At 40.8% G+C, this 14,862-nt stretch overlaps 1 protein-coding gene across 1 annotated transcript in view; it reads right to left on the bottom strand.

The window, feature by feature from the left end:
- LOC109424591 (neuronal acetylcholine receptor subunit alpha-7-like) overlaps nucleotides 1–14,862 on the bottom strand; it is a 953,623-nt gene that overhangs the window by 14,732 nt on the left and 924,029 nt on the right. The window contains exons 9-11 of the mRNA XM_062844539.1: nucleotides 8,210–8,319; nucleotides 8,017–8,150; nucleotides 7,622–7,934 (exon numbers count right to left, since the gene is read on the bottom strand). Of these exons, the coding sequence (XP_062700523.1) occupies nucleotides 7,622–7,934; nucleotides 8,017–8,150; nucleotides 8,210–8,319 (557 nt within the window). The remainder of the gene's footprint in view (nucleotides 1–7,621; nucleotides 7,935–8,016; nucleotides 8,151–8,209; nucleotides 8,320–14,862) is intronic.

Below are 14,862 nucleotides of genomic sequence, written 5' to 3'. Positions count from 1 at the left end.
GTCACCCTTCTCGCACTTGGCACCTAATCTCCTGTTCCGCCGACTACTCTTCCTCTTGTATTTCTCATCCACTAGGATTCAGGAGACGGTCCTTTCCTTAACCCGCTCCATCCTGTGCTGGCTAAGGACCTACCAATAATGGTGGCAACCCCCAGTTCCCTTTGATCCGAGATGGTCCGGCCTTTTCAGGCCTACCCTTTCAAGCTTTCCGGGACGCCTGGCTGGCGTCCGACCTCCCGGCGTTACTGCCCTTCACTTTCGGGATTATCAACCTCCTATGGCTTTGCGTGCGCAGCCTGGTAGCTCTTCACCTGACGGCTGCCTCACTTGCTTCTACCATTGCCGCGAATGCGAAGGCCTCCGTCTGCTACGTACTGCTGCAGTTGCCATGAGTTGACCATGTCTCTGCTTGGCCGTCATCATTGACTGACGAGGTATCATCACGGTCTGCTTGGGGTCCTTACTGATGTTCGAGGACGCAAAGTCAACGGTGGTGTCAAGCTGATGCACAGTCACATCCGTTGCAAAGAACCTATCTCTGTTGCTGTTCTTAGACTCCCTCGGGTGTTTGCTGCTGTTCTCGAAATTCCCACAAGGATTCACGCAAATGTACGGCACCAATTCCGATGAAGTGAACCAGTTGGCTTTCGTACAGACTCGTCTTCCAGTAAAGAGGATTTGTGCAGTCCAAAAGGGATTCGTGCTTGTACATCCGGAACAACGGTGGAAAGATTACCTGCCTGGTTGTATACGTGGATGATCTCGTAGTGGTCAGTTAGGAAGAAACAGTTCGTAGAAACTATTTGAACATCTTTAGGTAACATACGAAATCTTCTAGGCATTGAACGGCATTAAACGAAAAAAATAGAGACAAGAAATCCTTCCCAAGCCAACTGAATTGAAGCCCAAGGAGTGGGTAGGTATCTCAAGGAGACGTTCGAATACTAGCTGGTACTTGGTGTAGTCGACACTCCGTTGCACATCTACGTTGGTGCTTGCTCGGACGGCGATTCTAGCGTCAGAAAAACAAAAACAGCTGGGTTTCTGCTCGGGCTTCTTGCCAGAGGATCAATCAGCTAGAGTGCCAGAAAGCACACGTGTGTGACTCTGATCAGTACAGAGACCGAACATGTTGCACTAACTGCATGCTGCCAAGAGTGCCGGTGGGTCAAACGCAAACTGAAGATTTTACCGTGGAAATTTCTAGTCCGGTGATCGTGCTTTAAGACAACCACGGATGTGCAAAACAATCAAGCTGCCCTTCCGTGGGACCACGATCCAAACATATAGAAACAAAGTATCCGGGAGTTGCAGCAGAATGACAAAATCAAACTTCGATACTGCCCGTGAGTCTTTTAGGAACTACTTCTGATATTGCTTCAAGAATGTCTTCCGGGTTTCGTGCGTTAGTTCCTCCGGGAACTTTCTCCCAGGATTCTTCCCAGAAACTCTTCCGGGATTCGTCCAAAAACTACTTCCAGGGTTGTTTCGGAAACTTCTTACCGGAGTTCCTCCGGGAACACTTTTGGGGTTTCCTCCGGAAACATCTTCCGGGATTTTGTCAGGAATTGCTTCTGGATTTTCTTGACAAACTCCTTCATGAATTCCTCCTGGAACTTCTTCCGAGATTCCTTTGGTAAAACTTTTCGGGAATCCTTTTGAAACTTTTCCCGATGTTGTTTTGAGAAATCTTTCTGGGATTTCTCTTGGAACTTCTCCCGGGATTCTTCCGGGAAATTCTTATAGAATTCTTGCAGAAATTGCTTCCGGGATTTCTGTAGGAATCCATTCCAGGATTTGTTTAGGAGCTCTTTTATGGTTTCCTCCAAGTGTTGCGTCGGAAATGGCTTCAGGTTATTCTGGAATTTCTGCGGAACTTCATTCTGGAGCTCTTCAAAATGTTTATAATAGAAATCTTCTAGAAGTTAATTAAGAAATTTCTCCAGAAGTTTTCGTTTACGGAATCCCTCATGAAATATTTACAGGTTGTTTCTTAAGTACATATTCTAACAAGTTCCTTCTAGTTTTCCTCCAACAGTTATTTCCGAGATTAATTTTTTCTTAGAAGAACTTTTGGAAGTCTAGAATTCCTGGAGGATTTCCAGAACTCCTTGAATCTTCCACATCTCCTGAAAACTTCCGAAAAAATTCCCATGAAGTCCCAAAAATAATCTCAGAAGAAGCTCTTGAAAGGATTCCGGAGGGAACTTCCGAAGGTACCCCAAAAAGAATCTCAGATATAGCTCCCTGATGAATCACAGAAGGAAATCCTCGAGGGATCCTAGCATAAATTTGTGGAGAAACCACGAAAGAAATACCTGAAGGAATCTCAGAAAAAATGCTGGGATAACCTCAAAAGGAGTAATCCTGCAGGAATCTCGGAATAGGACGCAACCAGTGAAGTACTAGATTGAAAGTAGTGAGCTGGACTTTTGTATGGTGAGATGATCAATGCTCTATTTCTGCACTGAAATGGTGCAAACAGCGTTGGTACTATGATTTCTTGCCTAATTTGATACTGTTTGAACAAAAGTTTGGATAACTGTTTTATTGAAGTTGCAAGAAATAAATAATACAACAACATAGCTACCCAAACTTTTGCTGAAACAGCATCAAATTAGTCAGGAAATCATAATACCCACGCTGTTTGCACCATTTCATTGCAGAAATGGAGAATTGATCATCTCACCATTCAAAAATCCAGCTCACTACTTTCAATCTAGTAATTCACTGATTGCTTCTTATTAATTTCAAGTGAAATCCCATAAACAAGGTTGCGACCATTGAGATAATAGCAAATGAATGTAAATCTTTGCAAATGAATGGTTGCAACCTTGCCCATAAAGAATCTCTGGAAGAATTCCGGGAGTACTTTATGAAGGAATCCTGGCAAGAGCTCTCGAAGGAATCCGACATGGAACCTTTTGTAGGAATCTACTGGAAGAGTCCCTGAGGAAATCTTGGGCATCCCAGAAGAAACTCCTGGGCGACTCCTAGAACAAATTTGTGGAGGCGTCATAAGGGATTTCTTGGTGGAATCCCGGTTGGAATTTCTGTGGAATCCCAGAAGGACCTCCTGGAATAGACCTGTGCGCCGACTTTATTTTGCTCGGCGGCGGCGTCATCGGCGTCACGCCGGTGGCAGCTTTCGGCGGCGGCGTGAATCGGCGTGACCAAAATTTGACCATACTGTCAACATTGGCAAAGTAAAGAAAGTTTCTGCATTTTTCTGCAGAAACTTCTGAAGAAATCTCATGTTGGAATTTTCGAGGAATTTCAGAAGGAAATCCAGGACCCCCGAAATAATTCCAGGAGGAGCCTCCGAAGAAATTCGAAGAGTAATCACCAAAGGAATTCCAAGAGTGAATCCCCCGAAGGAGTTCTAAAGGAATCCCCGGAATATCAGAAGTAATCTCCCAAGGAATTTCAGGGAAATCCTCGAAGGAAGAACCCCTAAAGGAATTCTAGAAGGAATCTCTAGGAAGAATTTCCGAAGTAAGTAAAAAAGGATAGAAGCCCAGGACATATTCTCGAAGGAATTCTAGCAGTGACGAAGTCTATTGCTTTTACCCTAATCCTCGAAGGAAGTCCAGAAGAATCTTCGAAGAAATTCCAAGTGGAATCCTCAATAGGTTTTCATGAGGAACCCCCGAAGGAACTCCAAGAGGAATCCCCATAGGAAGTCCAGTAAGAATCCCCGAAGAAACTCAAGAAGAAATCTTCGAAGGAACTCAAGGAAGAATCCCCGAATTCCAGGAGGAATCCCCGAAAGAATTTCAGGAAGAATCCATGAAGTAAGTCCAGCAGGAATCCCCATAGGAATTCCAGAAAGAGTTTTCAAAGGAAATCAAGAAGAAATCCCCAAAGGATTTCTAGGAGGACCCATCGAAAAATATCCTGGAGGAATCCTCGAAAAACTTCAGAAGGAATCCTCGTAGGAATGCCATGAGAAACTCATGAAATAATTCTAGGAGGAATCCCCGCAGGAATTCCAAGAAGAAAATCCGTAAGAATTCCAGCACGAATCTCAAAGGAATATCCAAGAGGAATCCTCGAAAGAATTCAAGAAGAAATTCCCGAAGGAATTCTTGGAGAAGCCTCTGGAGGAATTCCACAAGGAATTCCATGAGAGATCCCCAGAGGAGTTCCAGGAGGAATCTCCGAAGAAATTGGAAAAAGAATCACCAAATTCCAAGAGGAAGCTCAGAAGGAATTATTGGAGAAAACATTCAAGGAGGAATCACAGAACTCCAGAAGGAATCCCCGAAAGATTTTCTGGAGGAATCCCCGAAGGAAGTCCAGGAGGAATCCCTAAATGAAGTTCAGGAGGAATCGCCGGAGGAATTCCATGAAGAATCCTCGAAGTAATTCAAGGAGGACATGCCCGTGCACATAAATGGCGCTAAGGGAGGGGTTTTTCTAATTTCTGTAAAAGGCGGAGGGGCACCTAGTGTATGGAAAATGTGTACAGGGGGCGGGAGGGCAGTTTAACCCCCCAAACCCACCTTGTCCTCTTGTGCACAAGCTTGCAGGAGGAAGTCTAGGAGAAAACCCTGAAAGAAAATCTAGAAAGAGAAATTCCCGAAGGAATTCTGAGAAGAATCTCCGAACAAATTTCATGAGAAGGAATCCCCAAAGAAATTAGAGCAGGAATCTCTGAAGGATATCCAGGCGGAATCTTCGAAGGAATTTCAGCGGAATCCCCCGAAAGGAATCTTTCCAGGTAGGGAGCAGAATTTTCAGGAGGTATCCCCAGAAGGAAATCCGAGAGGAATCCTTGTAGGAACTCTAGGACAGATTCCTCAAGAATATTCTGGAGATATATACCTGATTATAGTCCTAAAGAAATTCCTAAATGAGCTTCTGGCGAAATCTCTGATGTAACTCCTGCAGGTATCCTTTTGAAAAAAAAAAAAAAAATGCGTCCTTTTGGAAAAATCTCAATCTTCAATGTGAAGAACCCCAGGAGCGATTCCTGGCAGAACTTCTGAAAGAATCTCTAAAGGAACTTCTCGAGGAATCCCTTAAGGAATCTTAGAAGAACCTCTAATATAGGGTCTCCTCTTATATCTTAAGGAACTTAACTTCAGGAGGAATCTCTGAACATCTGCAAGAATCGCTAAAACTCCTGGGCTAATTTTTGTAAGAACTCCTGTAGGAACTTCTAAATAAACTTCAGAAGGAATCCGTGCAGGAACTCCTAGACTAATTTTCTAAAGATCTCTTGCAGAGATTCCTGAAGAAACTTCCTACGGAATTCTTGGTGGTTCTCCATGAGGCATTTACAAATCCTCCTCAAAGAATCTCTGAAGGGACTTCTGGAAAGATACCTGAGCGAACTCCTGTTGAAATAGATTGGAGAACTTTTGAACGAATTCCTAATGAACACCTGAAGGCATTCCTAAATCCTCCTGAAGCTATTAGGGAAAACCCCTTACAAACTCCTGAAGAGATAACCGAAGGAACTTCGGGAGAAATCCTTAAAAAAAACTCCTAAAAGAATCTCTGAAACATTTTCTTGAAGGGATTCTTGAAGAAATTCCAGGATGGTTGCTAGAAAAAATGCCTGTAGGAACCCTTGATCAACCTCCCAGGGTGATCCCTACAGAACGTCAGGAGGAATCCCTTGTTGGAATTCTAGAGGAATTTCTGAAGGATCTCCTAGAGGACTCTCTGAGGAAACTCCTGGACTAATTCCTAAAGAAACTCCTGTAGGGGTTCCTGAAGGAACTCTCAGACTAATCTCTGAAGGACCTACTTTGGGAATCCCTGAAGGATCTTCTGAATAAATCTCTTATGGATCTCTAGAAGGCATCCCTTAATCCTTCTGGAAGAATCACTGAAAAAACTTTTGTAAATTATGAATAATAAATTAAATCTAATGAAAACAAAAAAGGGAGACTTTCGTATTTGAATGGACACGTTGAAATTACATTTCTTCTTTTCTTCAGTGTAGTTCTTACTTAAAGTCTTATACAGAATTTGTCTAAAACAATAGAAAGAAAACAAAAACAGACAGACCAAACTTCCAGTGGCCAGACTTCAATTTGTTAGATTTTTTTTTTCAATTTTAATATAATAAGAGCATAACTTTAGTGATTGTTTTTTTTATTGATTTTCTCTTAACAGCATATTTTCCAAAATACGATCCGTTTTTGGATAATCTCATGATAATCTGCTAGATAATGGCTTTGACTAGCGTCTATAGCTGCAAAAGTAACCGAAAATGAATCATCACTTTTTTTCTTTCGCTAATTATTGTATTACATTTACTGATATCAGCATATCCTACACAATTAATTGAAGATAGCATTTCAATAAATGCATATGTTTTTCATTATCTTATGCTCTAACTAAACGCGTTGACTAATTACTGATCATCGCTGACGTTTCAGTTTGGCATTAGGACCACCTTCGGGACCTATATGTTTTATTAAGGACAAACGTCTGGAAGTCCCGCTTCAACAATGCATCAGAACTTCAGAGGCACAAATCTGAAGAACCAAGCTTCAAACGACAGAGTATTTTATTATATTGTTCTTGCTCACTTGTAATAAGCTTAAAATGAGAAGCTCAGGTGTGCTGGTTTTGTTTACGATGAGATCTGTGCTCTCAAAATCGTGAGTAGGTGCCTAAGTCGGTCATTGTGGCGGTCATTTTGGGATTCTAACAAGTCTGTCCTTAAAATTAGCACAAATTTACATTAAACATACAAATTAACATCACACAAACTCACTCGATACACAAATCAACAAGTCACACAATTTTGCATGGTTTTTAAAAAATATTCAAACCCTGAAGACGGTCCAATAGCCAGACCGAAACGTCAGTGATGATCAGTAATTAATCAACGCGTTTTGTTAAACTGCAAGCCGAAATTTCCTAGAACAATCAACAACCATCCAGTCTCTTATGGCGCATAATTTACGATTTTTCTAGGAAATAAGAAACTATTCACTGTTACGAACCATAAGAGATAGATTATTGGTTTCTACGGCAAAGTAGCTTTATACAATCCAATGCTTTGTGAAGACGTGTGGGATGGTTAGAATACATGCATATTATGTCGAGGACCTGGGATTGTATCACACTCCCGACACACTCACAAAATGTCGATTCTTCCTTCGAAAGGGAAGTGAAGTCGTGTGTCTGACCACGGAGTTCCTTTAGAACTTTGTAAACTAAAGTAAACAAAAATCAAAACAAAATTCCTAAATACACCATTTATCTAGAACAGAAACAGGCACCAACATTTTTGCCTTCTGAAATCTAACTCTGGACCCATTGTGCAATGATGCCTGGTACTTCTTAAAGATGGTATTTCTTATGCCTTCACAACTGGTAACCCTGTTTTGCAATATTATTTGAATATATAAATGTGTTACTAATCTACGTGAAAAATTGTAAAAGAAAATGTAGATGATCAACAAATAGTGTTACTTGTGCTTTTGAGAAATTATTTCGATAGGGTTACAGTTTGTACACAAAAAAAAAATACGAAAATGAATTGATTGTGTAAACGGGTCTGCAAGTGTCATCGGCGCTTAACCCATACAATGGTACGGGCAGATCCTCAAAAGCCTGAAACGAGAAAACCAGAACCTCACAACATCAAACTCACCGTATCGGTGATGTACCGCAGCTCCTTCAGTATCAGTGCCAGTTCGTACTCGGCCGAGGAACTCAGACAGGTGTGCGAGGAAACGGTTTCGTGCAGCCGACCACCGCCAGCGGCACTGATCGTGCCCAGTCCGCCCGCGCTACGTCCGATGGTATCCGTGCCGGTTCCCAGCGGGCCAACGCCTCCGTCGGCATCGCCCTGGCGGTACATCGTCCGGTAGTAGGTCGGATTGTGCGGCAGGGTGCTGCACCGGTGATTGCACCGGAAGTCATCGTCAATGTCCAGCACGTTGGCCAGCAGCGACTTGGAAGATCTGCTTGTGGGGGGTAGGAATGTTAGTAAGAAACTGTTGCCAGCTGTTGATGGCTATCAACTATCAACGAAATCTAGCAAACCTCTCGCGCATTTCCACTTCCTGCAGTTGCTTGTTCTTCTCGTCCACCGACTGCCTACAAGGATGCGGGAATGGTTCTCCGGGTCGACTCATCCGCAGAATGCACGGTAACCAACTCAAAAACACTACTCGGATCTGTCATAATAAACAAATGTCAAACATCCAGCTTATCCTTCCACTCTAAAGCCACTTACCCAGTCGGACATGACGTGTGTGTCGGCGTTCCGATGATGGTAGTTCAGGATCAAAATCGTTGAAACCACCGACGAGGCCACCATAAACATAATACAATTGAAATAGGTTCCTGTGGGGGGAGAAAACAAAAAAAAAGTTGACATCAGAGCGATCAAAATGCCATTACCCGCACCGGAACAAAAGCTGCACAACAGGCGAACGGAATTCAATCAATTTATCTCGCAACGCCAGTCAAAGTGAATGCCATTCTAACCTCACTCTTCGTTCATGGCTGCCATACACACATAAGTACGGTGGCGGAGACGGCCAAATGCCACGCTATTTTAACCGGTCCCGGCGGAGACCGGCATGGCATGGCATCCCGGCGAGTGAGCACAACTATTCGCGTGAACACCAAGCACGAAATGGATTCCTGTAATTTAATATAATATTTCAAATTCAACCTGTTGCATTTGACTTTGCTAGTCCTGGTCTTCGCCCTGGCTTCGCCATCGTCGTTGTCGTGTAGGTGGCGAGTCCGGAAAAGCAAACAACTTGATGCCGGAGAGCACTTTCCGCCGCCGCCGGAACACACCCCGGTGTCGCAAGTTGTTGCATTGCAGTGTCAAAAGCGATATAACCTTTTACGGTGCGGTGCACCGGGAACCCGACAAGAAGTTTAGGTGTTTCGACAGAGGTATTCTGAACGGAATTAGTTCTGAGGGTGAAGGAATTGCTTTTCGGAAAACGTTTATGGCGCCAAAAGTATCAGCCTCATAAACGTTAATTTCTTTTATGCAATTCTGTATTATAATTTCTATTTTATATAACTCATTTTGGTATCATAATGGCCATTTTTTCCGAACTGGTCTATTATGCAACAGAAATGAGTTGCATAATGAAAAATAGTTGCATTATGAACATTATGCAACTCAAATGAGTTGCATTATGAAAAAATCATTGCATAAAATTTTGTATGGAACTCGTTGCAAAACTCGTTTTTTCAGCACTCTTCGTATTTATCCAAATCGGCAAGCCTCGCTGGATAAATGTACGACTCGTGCTGAAAAAAATCATCTTTTTGCAACTCGTTACATAAATAACTATTTTGCAACTCGTTACATAAATAAGTATTACGCCCATTCATATATGGAAACGTAAAAAGAAGTGCTAGTGCTAGTCGAAATACGCACATCTGTAAAGGATCAGCATTGGAGGGAAGAAGCGGAATAAAAAGGTTCAAATCAGATAACACTTAACCTTCGCCGTGCATTAGGATCATTATGGCCGCAAAACCCAATTTTAAAACTTGATATGTACATACCTCTTTTGTTTATTGACTAATCGTAATGAAACTTGTTGACTTTTTATATTTTTCAGAAACGAAGTAGGCTGAGGTGGAAACACTAGTAGTAAAACAAGCCGAAACATCCTAAAATCCCAGTAAAACCTGCGAAACTTTTGCAGATTTTTTCGTTTTTTTTTTCTTATGGTGAAACCATTATGGCACCACAAAAACAAAAAGCTAAGAATATCGCTTTGGGACCATTATGACCCAGAAATTCCAGCTCTCATCAGTAGTTAGAAAACAATTTAGTTCGAGAATCTTTTACTACGTGGCGATAGTGTTCTTAGGAGTTTGCAGTTTAGTCTAGACGTTGTATAGCTCACGTTCTAGGCCACTAAGAAGGATGCTGTCTTCGGCAAAGTTACTCAGATAAGGGGGTAGCCAGATTTTTGATCAGGGTGGTGAGGGGGGTGCGACCAGCATCCTTAGGAAGTTAGTAGCTTTTATTACTAAGCACAACACGATGAAATTGAATATAATAACATTACATTCTATAAGCATTATTAAACCTTTCAGCGCAGCACTAACGCTGTTGTATTTTGTACAATACGTTGAAAAAAGTTCGCCTGTTCTACACAAATCAACGTGGTGCTGGTAGCGCTAGCCAATTTCTGGAAGATTAAGGATTTTTATTTTACTCGTGCATTATTTGTTCTGGAGGTCAGACTTTTTTTCGTTTATATCTACTAATAATTATAGCTGTAAGTAAGTAATTATAGCTGAACTCTTTTGGAAATTACGAACTCTTTTGAGGACTAACCCAGAATTTACATCATGATTTCCTTCAACATTTTTTTCCGAGTAGAATATAATGGAAACCCGTCCGAAGATTTTTTTCAAAATGTCTGGATAATGTCTTCCATGACTATCTAGAGTTCTTTTAGTGTATAATCATGCAGTTTGTCTATGCTTGTTAGCAATTTTCGGAATATCCTGGATCTCTATTCCTCTAAAACGAAACCTTCAGTTGAATGGTTCCGAGTACATCCTTGCCGGAATCTCCCTAAAGCTGGATACTACATAAACTATAAATACTCATCTCAGAGCATAATCCTTTAGAAATGTGACGTATTTCCGGAAGGATCCTTGGAAGAATTTTTGAAGGTATTCACGTTAAAGCTTTGAGACTATCATTGAAGGAAACTCTAGAGTATCATGTGAGAATTCAAGAAGGAAATCTTTGGAAATTCTCTCAAATAATAGAATTTTTGAAAAAAAAATCCCGAAGTTTATTCAAAAAGAAATGTTTGGAAGGAATTTCTATAGGAATTCATGGTGCATTTCCTAGAGAAGTTCTGGGAGGAATCCCTAGGAGAATTCCTTAAGGATTTTGTGAACATTTTTCCAGTTTATGTTGTATGTTATAAATCCTGTGGTTTGTACAGATGTCTCTGAACTTTAATGTGCATTTGTAGCGCTCCAGTCGTTTCAGGCAACGATCCAGTACAAAACACACAAGCCATTCCCTAACACGGACATCAAACGGCAGATGGTCGCGTATTGTTGCCCGAAGCAGGATGCCCATTTGGGATTAGAAATTCCTAGACCACACACCAAAACCGGTTGAGGGTTTCAGCAAAATTTTGCTGAATTTTGCCGAGCTGAAGGATTCAGCAAACAAAATTCTGGAATTCAGAAAAATTTTGCTGATATGTTCAGTAAACTCTGCTGATCACCAGTTACGTTTTGCTGAAATTCAGCAAACTTTGTTGAAAGTTCAGCAAAAAAAAATGCTGGACCCTTCAGCTCGGCAAAATTCAGCAAAATATTGCTGAAAGCCTTTGGTGTGCAAACTCAAGCTATGAAAGCAACTGTCAATGCGAAATAAAGGCAACGTGCCAGAAAAAATATGATCGCGGGATTGACTGATAGACAAACAACAATAATGAAACCTAGAATAGAAATCCTAGAATTGGAAGTCGTTATCCATTTGGATAATTGAACATAATTCATGTTAAGTGTTTTGTTGCTAGTTTGTGATATGGTTTTGTAAAACGTGGAGCGTTGTGCATTTATAGGGTTTCAATGTATTTTGTCACAGATTCCCTGGAGAAATGTATGAAAGCACTTTAAGCATATATATATAAGCACATATATTTTTAAAGTAAGTCACAGTGACTTCTGCGAAACCAAAAGCTGCGTTGCTGTGACGTTGAAGAATCCCTGGAGGACTTTTTGTTTCGTTTATTGTAAGAATTGCTAATGGAATCCCTGAGTTAACTTCTGGAGAAACTGCTGGAGGGCTTCCTGAAAAAAATCCTCGATAATTTCCTGGTTCCTGTAGCATCTTTTTTCAAATTATCTTCCAATTATATTCACAGGAAGAAATTCTTGAAGTAAATAAAAAGCTACCAGGTAATCCTGGAGAAATTCTTGGGTACATCCCTGGGAACGGTCATTGAATGATTTCTGAAATTTCTGTAGGAACTCCTAAATGAATTTTTGAAGAGAACCTGAGAAGAGTTACAGAATAAATTACTTGATAAATTCCTAGAGCAATCCCTGGAAGAATTCCTGCAACAATTCCTGGAAGACTTACTAGATAAATCCCCTCTGAAGAAATCCTTAGAACATTTCCTGGAGAAAGACTTGGAGGAATTGCTGATATAATTTCTGAAGGATGTCCAGGGCAATTCTCGGAGAAACTCCTGGAGGAATTTCTGAAAAAAATATCCTAGGGTGATTCCTGGAGGAGCTCTTGAAAGAGTTCCAGCAGAAATTCCTGGGGGAATGCCTGGAGGAATTCCTGGAGGTATTACTGTGGGAATTGCTGAAAGAAACCCTGAAGGAATTCCTGGAGGAATTTGTAAAGGAATGTTTGAGAAAAAAAAATGCTGAATGAATTTCTGGAAGAGTCTCTAGAAGAATTCTAGGAGATTTCGATTTCTATTTAAAAAAATCTTTGAGAAATTCCTGGAGGAATTTCTAGAGGAATTTTTGGAGGATTCCCTGGAGAAATACTTGGAGAAATTTGTGGAGAAATCCCCGGAGGAATCCTTTAAGCAATTATGGAAAGAATTTCTGAAGAAATTCCTGGAGAATTGCCAAGAGGAATCCCTGAAAAATTTCTTAAGGTATTCTATATGGGAAATTCCTAGAGACATTGCTGACATAATTTCTGAAGCATGTCCAGGAGCAAGTCGTGGATAATCCTGGTGGAATTCATGAAGAAAGTCTTAGGGTAATTTCTGAAGAATTTCGTGGAGGAATTCCTAGAGGGTTTCCTGTGGGAATTGTCCCTGAAGGAAGTTCTGGAGGAATCTCTAGAGGAATTATTGAAACAAGTACTGGAGGAATTTATGGACGAATTTCTAAAGACACTTTGGGTGAAGTTCATGAAAAAAAATCCGTTGAGAAATTTCTTTAGGAATTTCTATACGATTTTCTGGAGGAATTCGAGGAGAAATCCGAGAAAGAATTTCTGAAGAAATACCTGGAGAAATTGGTGGAGAACACCCTGGAAAATCCCTGAAGAAGTTCCTGGAGGGATTCTTAGCGGAATTTCTACAGGAATCGCTGCAATTCCTGGAGGAAAATGTGGAAGTGTTCGTGGAGGAATTCCTGGAAAAATTCTGGACGGTACTCCTGCAGAAAATCCTGGCAGAATTTCTGATGGAATCCTCGACGGATTTCTTGGAGAAATTCCAGAATGAATTGCTGGAAGAATTTGTGAAGAAATTCCCAGGTCTTTTTCTGAAGAAATTTCTGAAGGAATTCTTCGAGGAGACTCTAGAAAAATTCCTGGATGAAACCCTGGAGGAATCCCAGGAAGAATTCCTGAAGCAATCTTAGAAGAAACTACTTAAAAAATTCCTGGGGAATTCCTGGATAAATTTCTGGAGGAATCTCTGAAAGAATTCCTGGAGAAATCTCTACAAGATTCCAAGGAGGAATCCCTGGAAGCATGCCTGGATAAATGACTGGAAGAATGCCTAGGAGAAATCCTTAGGGAATTTTTGAAGGACTTTATGTAGCAGTATCTGGAAAACCCCTTGGAGAAACCCCATGCAGAATTTCTGGATATATTCCTGTATGAATTTGTAGGAGAATTCCTGCCAGATTGTTTGATTCTAGTGGAATGCCTGTAGGAATTCCTGAAGGAATCTCAAGAAAAACTCCTGGAATATCTCTAGAGGAATTCCTAGCGCAGTTTTTGGCGGATTTTTTGAAGGAATCTCTAGATGCATGGAGGATTTTTTAGAGAAATCCCTGCAGGAATTCCCAAAGGAATCCCTGGAACAATTCCTGGAGGAATTCCAAAGGTATTTCTGAGGAAACCTCGTAAGGAATTCGTAGAAGAATACCAGGAATAATTCCTGAAAAAATCGCAGATGGAATTCTTGGAGAAATTCTGAAGGATTCCTTAGGAGAGGACTCCCTGTAGCAGTTCCTGAAGAAATCCCTAGTTAAATTCCTGAAGATAATCCAGAGGAGTCCCGGAAGCAATTTCAAGAGGAATTTTTAAGGGAATCCTTCAACTAGTCCTGGAGGAAGTACTGAATTAATTCCTTTAGGAGTTCCTTAGAAGATCTGACTGGGTTTGATCACTGCTAAGCATATAGTTCCTTAGAAGAGTTTCTGGGGGAATCTTTGGAGGCGTTTTTAAAATAAGCTGTTCCAGAAACAATCTTAGAAAGAATTCCCAAGTGAAGCCTGTGGCTGTTCCTGAAAGAATCCCTGTAAGAGTTCCTGGAGAAACCCCAGGAGGAATCCTAGAAGCAAATCCAAGATGCATTCTTAAGGGAATACACAAACAGTTCCTGGAGGATGTACTGTACAAATTGCTAGAGGAGTTTCTGAAAGAATTCCAATATGAACTCCTGAAGGAAAACTTAATAAAGTTCTTTGGAGGAATTTTCAAAATAATTCCTGGATTTTTTCCTGAAATAATCACTGAAAAACAATCCCGGGTGGGCCTCTGAAGGAATTCTCGGAGGAATTCCAGGAAGATTTGAAAGCTTTACTAACAAATTCCTGGAAGAATTTCTGTAGGAATACCTAGCTTTTTTTCGATAAATCCTTTGAAATATTCTAACCCTAGTTTTTTTTTTACAAAATTTCTTTTGTCAATTTCTTCTGCAATTCCAATAAATTCTTAAGAAATTTCTTCGAGCATTCTTCAATGATACGTTTAAAACCTTCCGCGGCAGTTTTTTTTATAACGTTTTGAGCAATTCCTTTGAAACTTGCTTCTAAACGTTTTTTTGTAGTTGCTTCGTCAATTCCTCTGGAAAATATGAATTTTTATAGGCAATTCCATTTTTCGAAGACAATTTTAAAAATCCCTTCGCCATTTTTTCTAAATTCCTTCATGAATTGCTTTAT

This window comes from Aedes albopictus, chromosome 1, assembly GCF_035046485.1.
Source record: "Aedes albopictus strain Foshan chromosome 1, AalbF5, whole genome shotgun sequence".
NCBI lineage: Eukaryota > Metazoa > Arthropoda > Insecta > Diptera > Culicidae > Aedes > Aedes albopictus.
This window is presented reverse-complemented; position numbering and strand designations above follow the sequence as displayed.